Genomic DNA, 20,869 nt, shown 5'->3' with positions numbered 1-20,869 from the left:
GCTTCAGGTGTGGCCATCTTTGAAGGTCTTTCTGTCGAGGGATGTTGCCTCGATGTACTGGCATGTTCTTCTGTGTGTAGATATCAGGCAGCTCACAAAAATGGTCGCTGTCTAATCCTGCCACTTCCAAATTTGAAACAATGTGGCTTCCAACGACTTTCTCCTGCCCCATGGTCTTAAGTAGAATGCCTGTTCTTCTTCCCCTGAGCTTCAGCTTGGTCATTAGTCGCTCCGTACAGAACGATGCTGAGCTCCCAGGATCCAGGAAGGCATACGTAATCACTGTCTCATGCCCCTTCTTCGGCTTGACTTGAACTGGTACTATGGAGAGAGTACAGTCTGGCTCACCGGCCCCTGTTAGACCACTGGTTTGAACTGAAATGAGAGCACAGCCCAATGCCGTCTCAGGTCCACCTCTGGCTTGCACTGAATCCACTTCTTTCTCTTTAGGGTATACATGAAGAATGCTAGGGTGCCTCAGACTGCATACCTTGCATGACAAGCGCTTTCTGCAGTCTCTACTCATGTGCCCAATGCACATGCAGCCAAAGCACACACCGTGTTCTTTCAAGAAAGCTATTTTCTCGCTATGCACCCGCTTTTCCAATTGAGGGCACATATCCAATGTATGCTGACCCTCACAACACAGGCAAGCCATCGTACCAGATGATCCATATTCTTTTCTTTCTACTGTAGCAATGGTGGTAGCAAAGCTACTCCCTTTAGTCCTCAAACGAGGTTGAAACGGAGGTTTCCTCACATCCTTAGTTGCTGCAATTGATGGAGGGTCCCGTATATCGCCAAACAGTGGATCACTTGCTATCTTCACTTGTCGTTCAATGAAGTCAACAATGTCAATAAACATAGCTCTCCGGCCACACCTTTCCTGCAACTCACAGGCCACAGTTCTCCATCTGTCCCTGTGTTTGTAAGGCAACTTCCTTATGATGGTTAGCATATTGGCAGGCATGTCCAGCTCGTACATGTACTCCACCTCCTCCATGGCGTTGCAACAGCCTCGTAAAAAGAGACTGTATGCCTGCAGAGCTCCCACATCTTCTGGTTTGATTAGTGGCCATGAAAGAGCCCTTTCCATGTAGGCGGAAGCAATCTTCTGTATGTTACCAAAATGCTCTTGTAGCAAGTGCTTAGCCTTTACATATCCTCTATCCTGCGCCATATGGTGACAGCTCCGGACCAGCTCCCTAGGCTGCCCCCTGGTGTACTGTTCGAGGAAGTATAAGCAATCTTTAGGGTTGTCAGTTTTCTCTTCAATGCTGTGCTCAAAAGCTCTTATGAATGTGTGATATTGCAAAGGGTCACCGTCAAAAACCTGAATGTCTCTTTTTGGTAAGAAGGAAAGAGACTGTTGCTGGACTAACAAGGCGGTTATTTCGTTTTGTTTTTCCAACACTGTAATTATGTTACTGTTTGACACCAGTGCTGTTGGCTGCTGGCTGCTTGACACCAGTGCTGCTCCCTGCTGGCTGCTTGACACCAGTGCTGCTCCCTGCTGGCTGCTTGACACCAGTGCTGCTCCCTGCTGGCTGCTTTGATGCTGAAGCGATGGCGGTGCCTGAGTGGTTTGAATGGCACTAGGATGTTTCTTAGCCCCAGAGAATCCTGATGAAGTGGGCTGAATTTTTGATCTTGCACCCAAAACATGGGAATCGGGCTGGCCACTTGACGCCATGTTTGTATCAGACACAAACGGTGCCGCCTCAGCACGGAGTGACTGGACTGTGGTTTGTCCCCTCTTCAAATAAAAGTCCATGCCATTTGATTTCACTGATGCCTTGCTTGCAGCATGAGATCCTCCAGAGGCTCTTAGCACACTCACTTTAGCCATCGTAGCAGCTATTTCCACTTCAAGTTCAAGCTGCTCCTTCCTTTTCCTCAACTGTTCCTCTTGTTCTTCTATAGCATGCTTGTCCTTTAATAGCCTTTGTCGTGCCATGAGAGCGGCCACGTCTGCCTCCGCTTTGATACGTGCTGATGACGTCGTTGAGACACTGGACCTAGTTCCAGCAGAGCTCCGCCTGCTTCCTTGATTTGATATGCTGTCATTTGGTCCAATGTCATCCTGTGAGATAGAGGTTCCCACATTTTGCCTTGAGTGTAATGCACCATGAGACACATCCGGCACAACCTCACTGTGAAAGATGACATCATCTGTAGCAACTGCTGTCTTACTTTGTCTCCCAGTTTCAACAAGCCATTGTTTCACATCCTCCACAAATTCATTGCATTTTAGTACATTGGCAAACCATACATTTTGTTTTTCCTGTTCCTCTTCAGGAAGCAAAATAATCACAGCTTCATGTGCCAGGGTAGCTCTTTCAACCATTTTAATTACATTCTCAAGTTGATGTCGCACCTGTGATGCATTTTCATCCTTTTCCATGAGATCCTTCAATTCCTTTGTTAGACCTTTAATTTTGTGGACGTTGAACTGACGCTCTTTCTGGAGTGTTTCAATTTTGTTTGCCAAAGCCTTGGGAGTGAGTTTGCTTTCTCTTTTTTGTTCATCCATTTCTGAGCCATTGATGTCTGAACCAGGCATATCCACTTGTTTCCCAACAGCAAACCCACAACAAATACAGCAAGAATCCACACAGTCCAATAAACCATCAATCAATCCACTGCTGCCATGAGCATCATCAATAACAGCAACCAACACAAGCGAGCAACATCACGTCCCCAATGGACAAGCAGTAGCCTAGTAGCAAAATCACACTGTGTTCAAACAAAACAACACACAGCAAGAATTGCCACAAAGTTACAACATAACATACCGCTTCTGTTGCTGCGCTGGTTGCCGTCGGCCCGGGCCTTTGATCGTGCAGCAGATTTGTGAATGAATGGGACGTCCCGTCCGCCCTCCAATACAGCGGTGGCTGAGTGGCTCAGACGATACAATGTTTCCTTGAAGATCCAAAGCGTCCTGATGCGATCCAAGGAATCCGTGTGAAACTGATGCAGTTCATTTCCGTAGATCAACACATTGGATGTAAAGGTAGTTTTCTTTGACTAAATATTGCGGCTGTAGGCAGTCCAAAAAAGCCGCGAGGGGCTAAACATGAGAGGAAAACACTGTGACGCGCATAGTAAAATAATTCAGTTCCACTCCAATAGCTGCGTTTTAACATGAATCGTTTACTTCAAAACACACAGAAAAAATACATATGGTACAGGTACCAAGTCTGATTTTGTGTGTATAAATGCGGTCAAAGAAAAGTATCCACTCCCAAGCTCACCCCCTCTCTCTCTGACAATGCACAAACAGGTGAACAGGTGAAGACAATCATTATCACCACCACTCACACCCAGCCCGTGGTGACCACGCCCACCACCATGACAGTGAATAATAATGAGTGTAGAAAACACAGGAGTCTTACAGCTCCTACATCTAGTACAGATGCGCCTCGCCCTCAGGAACTGGCTATAGGGTAGACCTTTTTTGAGGGGAGGGGGGTGGTAGCTGGAATAGTGTAGCAAGCTATTTCTATCAGTAGGTTTACTGAAGAGTGTGGTGTAAATATTGGTTCCATTAAAGATTACCCATGTATCCAAAAAGCTGACTTTCTTGCTATCATATTCCATACTAAATGCAACAGAATCCATGCAGCTGTTGAGATACTGTAAGAATGAAAGGAGGTCATCATAAGAACCCGTCCAGAGTAAACATACATCATCAATGTATCTTTTCCAAAACAACACATGATGTGAAAAGGGATTGTTGTTGTATACATACTGCTTTTCAAACCAGCCCATGAAAAGATTTGCATAGTCGGGGGCAAAAGTGGCACCCATTGCTGTGCCATGGGTTTGGAGGAAGAAATCGGTGCCATGTAGGAAATAGTTTTTTGTCAGAACAAATCTGGACATGTCAATCAGAAAATCTGTGGGGGGAACATTTTCAGTCCTGGCATCAAGAGAACACTTTAAAGCATTGAGACCAGATGTATGAGGAATATTGGTGTAGAGACTCACAGAAGTTATTTCTTCTCATGTAAAATCAGAGTCTAAATCCTCTCTGGCAGCGTCGCTAAGTTTGGGTGTTTCAAGAGGGTCAAAAAAATCATTCAAATCAGATTGAGTGGCATTGCACTTAGACGAGTAAAGTTCACTGTAAAACTCCCTAAACTGGTCGTTTTATCTCCTTGGGGTCAGTCAGCAGGGCACCCCTCTTGGATTTAATGGAGAGGATTGACCTGGAGGCCTGGGCGACTTTAAGATGCCGCGCCAGTAGCGCCTCGGGCTTATCTCCCAGTTCAAATTGTCTTTGTCTCAGCTTTAAGAGGAGAGTGTTTATCTGACCACCCAGGATGCAGTTGTATTCGTACTTTAGCTTAACAAGGTCTGTGTTTGTTTGAAAGTATGGCGCCCATTCTTTCCAAGTGTCTATTGCTTATTAATTGTTGTTACTTTGGGTTAGTAGTGGGGCTCACTTATCTGAGCAATCACGGTTTCATGTCGTTTTTGCTAATCCATGTGTATGTATCTTGTGTTGCTCAGGTGATAGGCACCCCCTCAGTAGCCTGGCTTTTAAAACAGCTGGTACCGTTGATGAGAGCCGAGAGTTTGGAGATCACAGAGTCTCTGGTGCTCGGGTTCGGGCGCACAAATGCCCTGGTCTTCAGGTACTGGAACACACACACACAGACACCTAGACAAAGACACACAGCTCATACCATGTATGCCAGACTTGGGTCAAGTGGCATTTGCAAGTGTTTTGCCTACTGGGAGCACCAGATAGGTGGAGTCAGAAAGTGTCAGATAATTTGTTACAGAAAAGTATTCTTAGCTAATCCAGCTACAACTCCAATAATCCCAAAACAATTATTTGCAAACGCTACTTGACCCAGGCCTGCCTGATACACAGAACTTTCTGTTAAGCAGAGAAGAAAAAACAAAGGGAGAAGCATTCTGGATAGATTTAGGCCACAATACAAAGTGGATGATGTGCTAGATGTAGTCCATATCCGTTTCAGAATCAGAATTACTTTTATTTGCCAAGGTATGTTTTCACATACTAGGAAATTCTCTTGGTGTGGGTGGTGCTCATGTAACTTTGATCAAGAACAAACGAGACTTAAACAAATAAGATATAAAGAATCTAAAGAGATTATAAAATATTACAAAAGGATTCAGATATTAGCAGATATAGACAGTATTAACACACTTGTTCACATACTTGACAGTATGTTCACACTTTTCATGTCATCCCTTGGATGTTTGTCATGCATTATCCAGAATAAAGTCATTCGTTCATTCATTCAACAGACATAAACAGTCTTGACAGCATATTAACATATAGGTAGTATTAACAGATATAAACAGTATTAGAGTATAAACAGTATTCACAGCTAGGTGAGCTAGCTTATATTTGCTGTTTACAGAATATGTACAGGGTCAGGGTGCATCAAAGGTAGCAGCAGTAAATGAGCTTTGTACATGTCTTTTTGTACATGAGAATTAGTTATCCCCCTGTCTGTCTGCACATTCCCTTCATACCTGAGCTGAGCAGCATACCTCTTTGACATACTGCATGGGACAGAGGTGTATCACATGTTTGAAAGATAGAGGTTCCATTGTGAAAGTCGAGCTGTTTCACTTTGTGAGAGAGGATCTATTTTTAACTGGAAATGTTTTCTGAAAGCAAGGTCATGGTTATTATAGAGATTAAGGCCTCTCTAGACAAATTTGTCTTAACATTACTGCGTTGGAGGATTAGCGGTTAGTTAGGCCATGTGACTTGAAATGTGAGTAACACGACATTGATATCTGTTACAAACCATTCTGCACCATAACTCATCCTGTTTTCAACCTAGAAGGAGAGAAGATTTGATCAGTCACATTTAGCCATTCACCAATGAAGCAATTTAATTTGTTGCCTTCTTCTGTTTGTGTCTTCAGGGAGTTAGTAGAGGAACTCCATCCACTGATGAAGGAAGCACTGGAACGTAGGCCTGAGGTAACACAAGAAATAAAATCAGATTAACTTTACATACCTGTCAACATTAAGGCTGTGAAAAAGGCCTGAGGTAACACAAGAAATAAATCAGATTAACTTTACATACCTGCCAACATTAGGCTGTGAAAAAGGCCTGAGGTAACACAAGAAATAAAATCAGATTAACTTTACATACCTGTCAACATTAGGCTGTGAAAAAGGCCTGAGGTAACACAAGAAATAAGATCAGGTGAACTTTACATACCTGTCAACATTAGGCTGTGAAAAAGGCCTGAGGTAACACAAGAAATAAGATCAGATCAACTTTACATACCTGTCAACATTAGGCTGTGAAAAAGGCCTGAGGTAACACAAGAAATAAAATCAGATTAACTTTACATACCTGTCAACATTAGGCTGTGAAAAAGGCCTGAGGTAACACAATAAATAAAATCAGATTAACTTTACATACCTGCCAACATTAGGCTGTGAAAAAGGCCTGAGGTAACACAAGAAATAAAATCAGATTAACTTTACATACCTGTCAACATTAGGCTGTGAAAAAGGCCTGAGGTAACACAAGAAATAAGATCAGGTGAACTTTACATACCTGTCAACATTAGGCTGTGAAAAAGGCCTGAGGTAACACAAGAAATAAGATCAGATCAACTTTACATACCTGTCAACATTAGGCTGTGAAAAAGGCCTGAGGTAACACAAGAAATAAAATCAGATTAACTTTACATACCTGTCAACATTAGGCTGTGAAAAAGGCCTGAGGTAACACAATAAATAAAATCAGATTAACTTTACATACCTGCCAACATTAGGCTGTGAAAAAGGCCTGAGGTAACACAAGAAATAAAATCAGATTAACTTTACATACCTGTCAACATTAGGCTGTGAAAAAGGCCTGAGGTAACACAAGAAATAAGATCAGGTGAACTTTACATACCTGTCAACATTAGGCTGTGAAAAAGGCCTGAGGTAACACAAGAAATAAGATCAGATCAACTTTACATACCTGTCAACATTAGGCTGTGAAAAAGGCCTGAGGTAACACAAGAAATAAAATCAGATTAACTTTACATACCTGTCAACATTAGGCTGTGAAAAAGGCCTGAGGTAACACAATACATAAAATCAGATTAACTTTACATACCTGCCAACATTAGGCTGTGAAAAAGGCCTGAGGTAACACAAGAAATAAAATCAGATTAACTTTACATACCTGTCAACATTAGGCTGTGAAAAAGGCCTGAGGTAACACAATACATAAAATCAGATTAACTTTACATACCTGCCAACATTAGGCTGTGAAAAAGGCCTGAGGTAACACAAGAAATAAAATCAGATTAACTTTACATACCTGTCAACATTAGGCTGTGAAAAAGGCCTGAGGTAACACAAGAAATAAAATCAGATTAACTTTACATACCTGCCAACATTAGGTTGTGAAAAAGGCCTGAGGTAACACAAGAAATAAAATCAGATTAATTTTACATACCTGTCAACATTAGGCTGTGAAAAAGGCCTGAGGTAACACAAGAAATAAAATCAGATTAACTTTACATACCTGCCAACATTAGGCTGTGAAAAAGGCCTGAGGTAACACAAGAAATAAAATCAGATTAACTTTACATACCTGCCAACATTAGGCTGTGAAAAAGGCCTGAGGTAACACAAGAAATAAAATCAGATTAACTTTACATATCTGCCAACATTAGGCTGTGAAAAGGCCTGAGGTAACACAAGAAAGAAAATCAGATTAACTTTACATACCTGCCAACATTAGGCTGTGAAAAAGGCCTGAGGTAACACAAGAAATAAAATCAAATTAACTTTACATACCTGCCAACATTAGGCTGTGAAAAAGGCCTGAGGTAACACAAGAAATAAATTCAGATTAACTTTACATACCTGTCAACATTAGGCTGTGAAAAAGGCCTGAGGTAACACAATAAATAAGATCAGGTGAACTTTACATACCTGTCAACATTAGGCTGTGAAAAAGGCCTGAGGTAACACAAGAAATAAGATCAGATCAACTTTACATACCTGTCAACATTAGGCTGTGAAAAAGGCCTGAGGTAACACAAGAAATAAAATCAGATTAACTTTACATACCTGTCAACATTAGGCTGTGAAAAAGGCCTGAGGTAACACAAGAAATAAAATCAGATTAACTTTACATACCTGCCAACATTAGGCTGTGAAAAAGGCCTGAGGTAACACAAGAAATAAAATCAGATTAACTTTACATACCTGTCAACATTAGGCTGTGAAAAAGGCCTGAGGTAACACAAGAAATAAAATCAGATTAACTTTACATAGCTGCCAACATTAGGCTGTGAAAAGGCCTGAGGTAACACAAGAAATAAAATCAGATTAACTTTACATACCTGCCAACATTAGGCTGTGAAAAAGGCCTGAGGTAACACAAGAAATCAAATCAAATTAACTTTACATACCTGCCAACATTAGGTTGTGAAAAAGGCCTGAGGTAACACAAGAAATAAAATCAGATTAACTTTACATACCTGTCAACATTAGGCTGTGAAAAAGGCCTGAGGTAACACAAGAAATAAAATCAGATTAACTTTACATACCTGCCAACATTAGGCTGTGAAAAAGGCCTGAGGTAACACAAGAAATAAAATCGGATTAACTTTACATACCTGCCAACATTAGGCTGTGAAAAAGGCCTGAGGTAACACAAGAAATAAGATCAGATTAACTTTACATACCTGCCAACATTAGGCTGTGAAAAAGGCCTGAGGTAACACAAGAAATAAAATCAGATTAACTTTACATACCTGCCAACATTAGGCTGTGAAAAAGGCCTGAGGTAACACAAGAAATAAAATCAGATTAACTTTACATACCTGCCAACATTAGGCTGTGAAAAAGGCCTGAGGTAACACAAGAAATAAAATCAGATTAACTTTACATACCTGTCAAAATTAGGCTGGGTGTGAAAAAGGCCTGAGGTAACACAAGAAATAAAATCAGATTAACTTTACATACCTGTCAACATTAGGCTGTGGAAAAGGCCTGAGGTAACACAAGAAATAAGATCAGGTGAACTTTACATACCTGTCAACATTAGGCTGTGAAAAAGGCCTGAGGTAACACAAGAAATAAGATCAGATCAACTTTACATACCTGTCAACATCAGGCTGTGAAAAAGGCCTGAGGCAACACAAGAAATAAAATCAGATTAACTTTACATACCTGTCAACATTAGGCTGTGAAAAAGGCCTGAGGTAACACAAGAAATAAAATCAGATTAACTTTACATACCTGCCAACATTAGGCTGTGAAAAAGGCCTGAGGTAACACAAGAAATAAAATCAGATTAACTTTACATACCTGTCAACATTAGGCTGTGAAAAAGGCCTGAGGTAACACAAGAAATAAAATCAGATTAACTTTACATACCTGCCAACATTAGGCTGTGAAAAGGCCTGAGGTAACACAAGAAATAAAATCAGATTAACTTTACATACCTGCCAACATTAGGCTGTGAAAAAGGCCTGGGGTAACACAAGAAATAAAATCAGATTAACTTTACATACCTGCCAACATTAGGTTGTGAAAAAGGCCTGAGGTAACACAAGAAATAAAATCAGATTAACTTTACATACCTGTCAACATTAGGCTGTGAAAAAGCCCTGAGGTAACACAAGAAATAAGATCAGATTAACTTTACATACCTGCCAACATTAGGCTGTGAAAAAGGCCTGAGGTAACACAAGAAATAAAATCAGATTAACTTTACATACCTGCCAACATTAGGCTGTGAAAAGGCCTGAGGTAACACAAGAAATAAAATCAGATTAACTTTACATACCTGCCAACATTAGGCTGTGAAAAAGGCCTGAGGTAACACAAGAAGTAAAATCAGATTATCTTTACATACCTGCCAACATTAGGCTGTGAAAAAGGCCTGAGGTAACACAAGAAATAAAATCAGATTAACTTTACATACCTGCCAACATTAGGCTGTGAAAAAGGCCTGAGGTAACACAAAAATAAGATCAGATTAACTTTACATACCTGCCAACATTAGGCTGTGAAAAGGCCTGAGGTAACACAAGAAATAAAATCAGATTAACTTTACATACCTGCCAACATTAGGCTGTGAAAAAGGCCTGAGGTAACACAAGAAATAAAATCAGATTAACTTTACATACCTGCCAACATTAGGTTGTGAAAAAGGCCTGAGGTCACACAAGAAATAAAATCAGATTAACTTTACATACCTGTCAACATTAGGCTGTGAAAAAGGCCTGAGGTAACACAAGAAATAAAATCAGATTAACTTTACATACCTGCCAACATTAGGCTGTGAAAAAGGCCTGAGGTAACACAATAAATAAAATCAGATTAACTTTACATACCTGTCAACATTAGGCTGTGAAAAAGGCCTGAGGTAACACAAGAAATAAATTCAGATTAACTTTACATACCTGTCAACATTAGGCTGTGAAAAAGGCCTGAGGTAACACAATAAATAAAATCAGATTAACTTTACATACCTGCCAACATTAGGCTGTGAAAAAGGCCTGAGGTAACACAAGAAATAAAATCAGATTAACTTTACATACCTGCCAACATTAGGCTGTGAAAAAGGCCTGAGGTAACACAAGAAATAAGATCAGATCAACTTTACATACCTGTCAACATTAGGCTGTGAAAAAGGCCTGAGGTAACACAAGAAATAAGGTCAGATCAACTTTACATACCTGTCAACATTAGGCTGTGAAAAAGGCCTGGGGTAACACAATAAATAAAATCAGATTAACTTTACATACCTGTCAACATTAGGCTGTGAAAAAGGCCTGAGGTAACACAAGAAATAAGATCAGGTGAACTTTACATACCTGTCAACATTAGGCTGTGAAAAAGGCCTGAGGTAACACAAGAAATAAGGTCAGATCAACTTTACATACCTGCCAGCATTAGGCTGTGAAAAAGGCCTCAGGTAACACAAGAAATAAGATCAGATTACCTTTACATACCTGCCAACATTAGGCTGTGAAAACGGCCTGAGGTAACACAAGAAATAAAATCAGATTAACTTTACATACCTGCCAACATTAGGCTGTGAAAAGGCCTGAGGTAACACAAGAAATAAAATCAGATTAACTTTACATACCTGTCAACATTAGGTTGTGAAAAAGGCCTGAGGTAACACAAGAAATAAAATCAGATTAACTTTACATACCTGCCAACATTAGGCTGTGAAAAAGGCCTGAGGTAACACAAGAAATAAAATCAGATTAACTTTACATACCTGCCAACATTAGGCTGTGAAAAAGGCCTGAGGTAACTCAAGAAATAAGATCAGATTAACTTTACATACCTGCCAACATTAGGCTGTGAAAAAGGCCTGAGGTAACACAAGAAATAAAATCAGATTAACTTTACATACCTGCCAACATTAGGCTGTGAAAAAGGCCTGAGGTAACACAATAAATAAGATCAGATCAACTTTACATACCTGTCAACATTAGGCTGTGAAAAAGGCCTGAGGTAACACAAGAAATAAGGTCAGATCAACTTTACATACCTGTCAACATTAGGCTGTGAAAAAGGCCTGAGGTAACACAAGAAATAAAATCAGATTAACTTTACATACCTGCCAACATTAGGTTGTGAAAAAGGCCTGAGGTAACACAAGAAATAAAATCAGATTAACTTTACATACCTGTCAACATTAGGCTGTGAAAAAGGCCTGAGGTAACACAAGAAATAAAATCAGATTAACTTTACATACCTGCCAACATTAGGCTGTGAAAAAGGCCTGAGGTAACACAAGAAATAAAATCAGATTAACTTTACATACCTGCCAACATTAGGCTGTGAAAAAGGCCTGAGGTAACACAAGAAATAAGATCAGATTAACTTTACATACTTGCCAACATTAGGCTGTGAAAAAGGCCTGAGGTAACACAAGAAATAAAATCAGATTAACTTTACATACCTGCCAACATTAGGCTGTGAAAAAGGCCTGAGGTAACACAAGAAATAAGATCAGATCAACTTTACATACCTGTCAACATTAGGCTATGAAAAAGGCCTGAGGTAACACAAGAAATAAGGTCAGATCAACTTTACATACCTGTCAACATTAGGCTGTGAAAAAGGCCTGAGGTAACACAATAAATAAAATCAGATTAACTTTACATACCTGTCAACATTAGGCTGTGAAAAAGGCCTGAGGTAACACAAGAAATAAGATCAGGTGAACTTTACATACCTGTCAACATTAGGCTGTGAAAAAGGCCTGAGGTAACACAAGAAATAAAATCAGATTAACTTTACATACCTGTCAACATTAGGCTGTGAAAAAGGCCTGAGGTAACACAAGAAATAAGGTCAGATCAACTTTACATACCTGCCAGCATTAGGCTGTGAAAAAGGCCTCAGGTAACACAAGAAATAAAATCAGATTACCTTTACATACCTGCCAACATTAGGCTGTGAAAACGGCCTGAGGTAACACAAGAAATAAAATCAGATTAACTTTACATACCTGTCAACATTAGGCTGTGAAAAAGGCCTGAGGTAACACAATAAATAAAATCAGATTAACTTTACATACCTGTCAACATTAGGCTGTGAAAAAGGCCTGAGGTAACACAATAAATAAGATCAGGTGAACTTTACATACCTGTCAACATTAGGCTGTGAAAAAGGCCTGAGGTAACACAAGAAATAAAATCAGATTAACTTTACATACCTGTCAACATTAGGCTGGGTGTGAAAAAGGCCTGAGGTAACACAAGAAATAAGGTCAGATCAACTTTACATACCTGCCAACATTAGGCTGTGAAAAAGGCCTCAGGTAACACAAGAAATAAAATCAGATTAACTTTACATACCTGCCAACATTAGGCTGTGAAAAAGGCCTGAGGTAACACAAGAAATAAAACCAGATTAACTTTACATACCTGTCAACATTAATGCTGTGAAAAAGGCCTGAGGTAACACAATAAATAAAATAAAATAAACTTTACATACCTGCCAACATTAGGCTGTGAAAAAGGCCTGGGGTAACACAAGAAATAAAATCAGATTAACTTTACATACCTGCCAACATTAGGTTGTGAAAAAGGCCTGAGGTAACACAAGAAATAAAATCAGATTAACTTTACATACCTGTCAACATTAGGCTGTGAAAAAGCCCTGAGGTAACACAAGAAATAAGATCAGATTAACTTTACATACCTGCCAACATTAGGCTGTGAAAAAGGCCTGAGGTAACACAAGAAATAAAATCAGATTAACTTTACATACCTGCCAACATTAGGCTGTGAAAAGGCCTGAGGTAACACAAGAAATAAAATCAGATTAACTTTACATACCTGCCAACATTAGGCTGTGAAAAAGGCCTGAGGTAACACAAGAAGTAAAATCAGATTATCTTTACATACCTGCCAACATTAGGCTGTGAAAAAGGCCTGAGGTAACACAAGAAATAAAATCAGATTAACTTTACATACCTGCCAACATTAGGCTGTGAAAAAGGCCTGAGGTAACACAAAAATAAGATCAGATTAACTTTACATACCTGCCAACATTAGGCTGTGAAAAGGCCTGAGGTAACACAAGAAATAAAATCAGATTAACTTTACATACCTGCCAACATTAGGCTGTGAAAAAGGCCTGAGGTAACACAAGAAATAAAATCAGATTAACTTTACATACCTGCCAACATTAGGTTGTGAAAAAGGCCTGAGGTCACACAAGAAATAAAATCAGATTAACTTTACATACCTGTCAACATTAGGCTGTGAAAAAGGCCTGAGGTAACACAAGAAATAAAATCAGATTAACTTTACATACCTGCCAACATTAGGCTGTGAAAAAGGCCTGAGGTAACACAATAAATAAAATCAGATTAACTTTACATACCTGTCAACATTAGGCTGTGAAAAAGGCCTGAGGTAACACAAGAAATAAATTCAGATTAACTTTACATACCTGTCAACATTAGGCTGTGAAAAAGGCCTGAGGTAACACAATAAATAAAATCAGATTAACTTTACATACCTGCCAACATTAGGCTGTGAAAAAGGCCTGAGGTAACACAAGAAATAAAATCAGATTAACTTTACATACCTGCCAACATTAGGCTGTGAAAAAGGCCTGAGGTAACACAAGAAATAAGATCAGATCAACTTTACATACCTGTCAACATTAGGCTGTGAAAAAGGCCTGAGGTAACACAAGAAATAAGGTCAGATCAACTTTACATACCTGTCAACATTAGGCTGTGAAAAAGGCCTGGGGTAACACAATAAATAAAATCAGATTAACTTTACATACCTGTCAACATTAGGCTGTGAAAAAGGCCTGAGGTAACACAAGAAATAAGATCAGGTGAACTTTACATACCTGTCAACATTAGGCTGTGAAAAAGGCCTGAGGTAACACAAGAAATAAGGTCAGATCAACTTTACATACCTGCCAGCATTAGGCTGTGAAAAAGGCCTCAGGTAACACAAGAAATAAGATCAGATTACCTTTACATACCTGCCAACATTAGGCTGTGAAAACGGCCTGAGGTAACACAAGAAATAAAATCAGATTAACTTTACATACCTGCCAACATTAGGCTGTGAAAAGGCCTGAGGTAACACAAGAAATAAAATCAGATTAACTTTACATACCTGTCAACATTAGGTTGTGAAAAAGGCCTGAGGTAACACAAGAAATAAAATCAGATTAACTTTACATACCTGCCAACATTAGGCTGTGAAAAAGGCCTGAGGTAACACAAGAAATAAAATCAGATTAACTTTACATACCTGCCAACATTAGGCTGTGAAAAAGGCCTGAGGTAACTCAAGAAATAAGATCAGATTAACTTTACATACCTGCCAACATTAGGCTGTGAAAAAGGCCTGAGGTAACACAAGAAATAAAATCAGATTAACTTTACATACCTGCCAACATTAGGCTGTGAAAAAGGCCTGAGGTAACACAATAAATAAGATCAGATCAACTTTACATACCTGTCAACATTAGGCTGTGAAAAAGGCCTGAGGTAACACAAGAAATAAGGTCAGATCAACTTTACATACCTGTCAACATTAGGCTGTGAAAAAGGCCTGAGGTAACACAAGAAATAAAATCAGATTAACTTTACATACCTGCCAACATTAGGTTGTGAAAAAGGCCTGAGGTAACACAAGAAATAAAATCAGATTAACTTTACATACCTGTCAACATTAGGCTGTGAAAAAGGCCTGAGGTAACACAAGAAATAAAATCAGATTAACTTTACATACCTGCCAACATTAGGCTGTGAAAAAGGCCTGAGGTAACACAAGAAATAAAATCAGATTAACTTTACATACCTGCCAACATTAGGCTGTGAAAAAGGCCTGAGGTAACACAAGAAATAAGATCAGATTAACTTTACATACTTGCCAACATTAGGCTGTGAAAAAGGCCTGAGGTAACACAAGAAATAAAATCAGATTAACTTTACATACCTGCCAACATTAGGCTGTGAAAAAGGCCTGAGGTAACACAAGAAATAAGATCAGATCAACTTTACATACCTGTCAACATTAGGCTATGAAAAAGGCCTGAGGTAACACAAGAAATAAGGTCAGATCAACTTTACATACCTGTCAACATTAGGCTGTGAAAAAGGCCTGAGGTAACACAATAAATAAAATCAGATTAACTTTACATACCTGTCAACATTAGGCTGTGAAAAAGGCCTGAGGTAACACAAGAAATAAGATCAGGTGAACTTTACATACCTGTCAACATTAGGCTGTGAAAAAGGCCTGAGGTAACACAAGAAATAAAATCAGATTAACTTTACATACCTGTCAACATTAGGCTGTGAAAAAGGCCTGAGGTAACACAAGAAATAAGGTCAGATCAACTTTACATACCTGCCAGCATTAGGCTGTGAAAAAGGCCTCAGGTAACACAAGAAATAAAATCAGATTACCTTTACATACCTGCCAACATTAGGCTGTGAAAACGGCCTGAGGTAACACAAGAAATAAAATCAGATTAACTTTACATACCTGTCAACATTAGGCTGTGAAAAAGGCCTGAGGTAACACAATAAATAAAATCAGATTAACTTTACATACCTGTCAACATTAGGCTGTGAAAAAGGCCTGAGGTAACACAATAAATAAGATCAGGTGAACTTTACATACCTGTCAACATTAGGCTGTGAAAAAGGCCTGAGGTAACACAAGAAATAAAATCAGATTAACTTTACATACCTGTCAACATTAGGCTGGGTGTGAAAAAGGCCTGAGGTAACACAAGAAATAAGGTCAGATCAACTTTACATACCTGCCAACATTAGGCTGTGAAAAAGGCCTCAGGTAACACAAGAAATAAAATCAGATTAACTTTACATACCTGCCAACATTAGGCTGTGAAAAAGGCCTGAGGTAACACAAGAAATAAAACCAGATTAACTTTACATACCTGTCAACATTAATGCTGTGAAAAAGGCCTGAGGTAACACAATAAATAAAATAAAATAAACTTTACATACCTGCCAACATTAGGCTGTGAAAAAGGCCTCAGGTAACACAAGAAATAAGATCAGATTAACTTTACATACCTGTCAACATTAGGCTGTGAAAAAGGCCTGAGGTAACACAAGAAATAAAATCAGATTGACTTTACATACCTGCCAACATTAGGCTGTGAAAAAGGCCTGAGGTAACACAAGAAATAAAATCAGATTAACTTTACATACCTGTCAACATTAGGCTGTGAAAAAGGCCTGAGGTAACACAAGAAATAAAATCAGATTAACTTTACATACCTGCCAACATTAGGCTGTGAAAAGGCCTGAGGTAACACAAGAAATAAAATCAGATTAACTTTACATACCTGCCAACATTAGGCTGTGAAAAAGGCCTGAGGTAACACAAGAAATAAAATCAGATTAACTTTACATACCTGCCAACATTAGGTTGTGAAAAAGGCCTGAGGTCACACAATAAATAAAATCAGATTAACTTTACATACCTGTCAACATTAGGCTGTGAAAAAGGCCTGAGGTAACACAAGAAATAAAATCAGATTAACTTTACATACCTGTCAACATTAGGTTGTGAAAAAGGCCTGAGGTAACACAAGAAATAAAATCAGATTAACTTTACATACCTGCCAACATTAGGCTGTGAAAAAGGCTTGAGGTAACACAAGAAATAAAATCAGATTAACTTTACATACCTGCCAACATTAGGCTGTGAAAAAGGCCTGAGGTAACACAAGAAATAAAATCAGATTAACTTTACATACCTGCCAACATTAGGCTGTGAAAAAGGCCTGAGGTAACACAAGAAATAAAATCAGATTAACTTTACATACCTGCCAACATTAGGCTGTGAAAAGGCCTGAGGTAACACAAGAAATAAAATCAGATTAACTTTACATACCTGCCAACATTAGGCTGTGAAAAAGGCCTGAGGTAACACAAGAAATAAAATCAGATTAACTTTACATACCTGCCAACATTAGGTTGTGAAAAAGGCCTGAGGTCACACAAGAAATAAAATCAGATTAACTTTACATACCTGTCAACATTAGGCTGTGAAAAAGGCCTGAGGTAACACAAGAAATAAAATCAGATTAACTTTACATACCTGCCAACATTAGGCTGTGAAAAAGGCCTGAGGTAACACAATAAATAAAATCAGATTAACTTTACATACCTGTCAACATTAGGCTGTGAAAAAGGCCTGAGGTAACACAAGAAATAAATTCAGATTAACTTTACATACCTGTCAACATTAGGCTGTGAAAAAGGCCTGAGGTAACACAATAAATAAAATCAGATTAACTTTACATACCTGCCAACATTAGGCTGTGAAAAAGGCCTGAGGTAACACAAGAAATAAAATCAGATTAACTTTACATACCTGCCAACATTAGGCTGTGAAAAAGGCCTGAGGTAACACAAGAAATAAGATCAGATCAACTTTACATACCTGTCAACATTAGGCTGTGAAAAAGGCCTGAGGTAACACAAGAAATAAGGTCAGATCAACTTTACATACCTGTCAACATTAGGCTGTGAAAAAGGCCTGGGGTAACACAATAAATAAAATCAGATTAACTTTACATACCTGTCAACATTAGGCTGTGAAAAAGGCCTGAGGTAACACAAGAAATAAGATCAGGTGAACTTTACATACCTGTCAACATTAGGCTGTGAAAAAGGCCTGAGGTAACACAAGAAATAAGGTCAGATCAACTTTACATACCTGCCAGCATTAGGCTGTGAAAAAGGCCTCAGGTAACACAAGAAATAAGATCAGATTACCTTTACATACCTGCCAACATTAGGCTGTGAAAACGGCCTGAGGTAACACAAGAAATAAAATCAGATTAACTTTACATACCTGCCAACATTAGGCTGTGAAAAGGCCTGAGGTAACACAAGAAATAAAATCAGATTAACTTTACATACCTGTCAACATTAGGTTGTGAAAAAGGCCTGAGGTAACACAAGAAATAAAATCTGATTAACTTTACATACCTGCCAACATTAGGCTGTGAAAAAGGCCTGAGGTAACACAAGAAATAAAATCAGATTAACTTTACATACCTGCCAACATTAGGCTGTGAAAAAGGCCTGAGGTAACTCAAGAAATAAGATCAGATTAACTTTACATACCTGCCAACATTAGGCTGTGAAAAAGGCCTGAGGTAACACAAGAAATAAAATCAGATTAACTTTACATACCTGCCAACATTAGGCTGTGAAAAAGGCCTGAGGTAACACAATAAATAAGATCAGATCAACTTTACATACCTGTCAACATTAGGCTGTGAAAAAGGCCTGAGGTAACACAAGAAATAAGGTCAGATCAACTTTACATACCTGTCAACATTAGGCTGTGAAAAAGGCCTGAGGTAACACAATAAATAAAATCAGATTAACTTTACATACCTGTCAACATTAGGCTGTGAAAAAGGCCTGAGGTAACACAAGAAATAAATTCAGATTAACTTTACATACCTGTCAACATTAGGCTGTGAAAAAGGCCTGAGGTAACACAATAAATAAAATCAGATTAACTTTACATACCTGCCAACATTAGGCTGTGAAAAAGGCCTGAGTTAACACAAGAAATAAAATCAGATTAACTTTACATACCTGCCAACATTAGGCTGTGAAAAAGGCCTGAGGTAACACAAGAAATAAGATCAGATCAACTTTACATACCTGTCAACATTAGGCTGTGAAAAAGGCCTGAGGTAACACAAGAAATAAGGTCAGATCAACTTTACATACCTGTCAACATTAGGCTGTGAAAAAGGCCTGGGGTAACACAATAAATAAAATCAGATTAACTTTACATACCTGTCAACATTAGGCTGTGAAAAAGGCCTGAGGTAACACAAGAAATAAGATCAGGTGAACTTTACATACCTGTCAACATTAGGCTGTGAAAAAGGCCTGAGGTAACACAAGAAATAAGGTCAGATCAACTTTACATACCTGCCAGCATTAGGCTGTGAAAACGGCCTGAGGTAACACAAGAAATAAAATCAGATTAACTTTACATACCTGTCAACATTAGGCTGTGAAAAAGGCCTGAGGTAACACAATAAATAAAATCAGATTAACTTTACATACCTGTCAACATTAGGCTGTGAAAAAGGCCTGAGGTAACACAAGAAATAAGATCAGGTGAACTTTACATACCTGTCAACATTAGGCTGTGAAAAAGGCCTGAGGTAACACAAGAAATAAAATCAGATTAACTTTACATACCTGTCAACATTAGGCTGGGTGTGAAAAAGGCCTGAGGTAACACAAGAAATAAGGTCAGATCAACTTTACATACCTGCCAACATTAGGCTGTGAAAAAGGCCTCAGGTAACACAATAAATAAAATCAGATTAACTTTACATACCTGCCAACATTAGGCTGTGAAAAAGGCCTGAGGTAACACAAGAAATAAAATCAGATTAACTTTACATACCTGCCAACATTAGGCTGTGAAAAAGGCCTGAGGTAACACAAGAAATAAGATCAGATCAACTTTACATACCTGTCAACATTAGGCTGGAAAAAGGCCTGAGGTAACACAAGAAATAATGTCAGATCAACTTTACATACCTGTCAACATTAGGCTGTGAAAAAGGCCTGGGGTAACACAATAAATAAAATCAGATTAACTTTACATACCTGTCAACATTAGGCTGTGAAAAAGGCCTGAGGTAACACAAGAAATAAAATCAGATTAACTTTACATACCTGTCAACATTAGGCTGTGAAAAAGCCCTGAGGTAACACAAGAAATAAGGTCAGATCAACTTTACATACCTGCCAGCATTAGGCTGTGAAAAAGGCTTCAGGTAACACAAGAAATAAAATCAGATTACCTTTACATACCTGCCAACATTAGGCTGTGAAAACGGCCTGAGGTAACACAAGAAATAAAATCAGATTACCTTTACATACCTGCCAACATTAGGCTGTGAAAACGGCCTGAGGTAACACAAGAAATAAAATCAGATTAACTTTACATACCTGTCAACATTAGGCTGTGAAAAAGGCATGAGGTAACACAATAAATAAAATCAGATTAACTTTACATACCTGTCAACATTAGGCTGTGAAAAAGGCCTGAGGTAACACAAGAAATAAGATCAGGTGAACTTTACATACCTGTCAACATTAGGCTGTGAAAAAGGCCTGAGGTAACACAAGAAATAAAATCAGATTAACTTTACATACCTGTCAACATTAGGCTGGGTGTGAAAAAGGCCTGAGGTAACACAAGAAATAAGGTCAGATCAACTTTACATACCTGCCAACATTAGGCTGTGAAAAAGGCCTCAGGTAACACAAGAAATAAAATCAGATTAACTTTACATACCTGCCAACATTAG

General features: G+C 38.7%; 1 protein-coding gene across 1 annotated transcript in view; it reads left to right on the top strand.

Annotated features, from left to right (window-relative positions):
• Window positions 1–20,869, top strand: part of fryb (furry homolog b) — a gene marked incomplete at its 5' end in the record, with an annotated part of 215,811 nt that overhangs the window by 109,736 nt on the left and 85,206 nt on the right. Inside the window, 2 exons of the mRNA XM_083643518.1 lie at window positions 4,519–4,643; window positions 5,920–5,977. Coding sequence (XP_083499644.1) covers window positions 4,519–4,643; window positions 5,920–5,977 — 183 coding nt within the window. The remainder of the gene's footprint in view (window positions 1–4,518; window positions 4,644–5,919; window positions 5,978–20,869) is intronic.

This window comes from Poromitra crassiceps, assembly GCF_964638095.1.
Source record: "Poromitra crassiceps genome assembly, chromosome: 1".
In the NCBI taxonomy this organism is placed as follows: domain Eukaryota; kingdom Metazoa; phylum Chordata; class Actinopteri; order Beryciformes; family Melamphaidae; genus Poromitra; species Poromitra crassiceps.
This window is presented reverse-complemented; position numbering and strand designations above follow the sequence as displayed.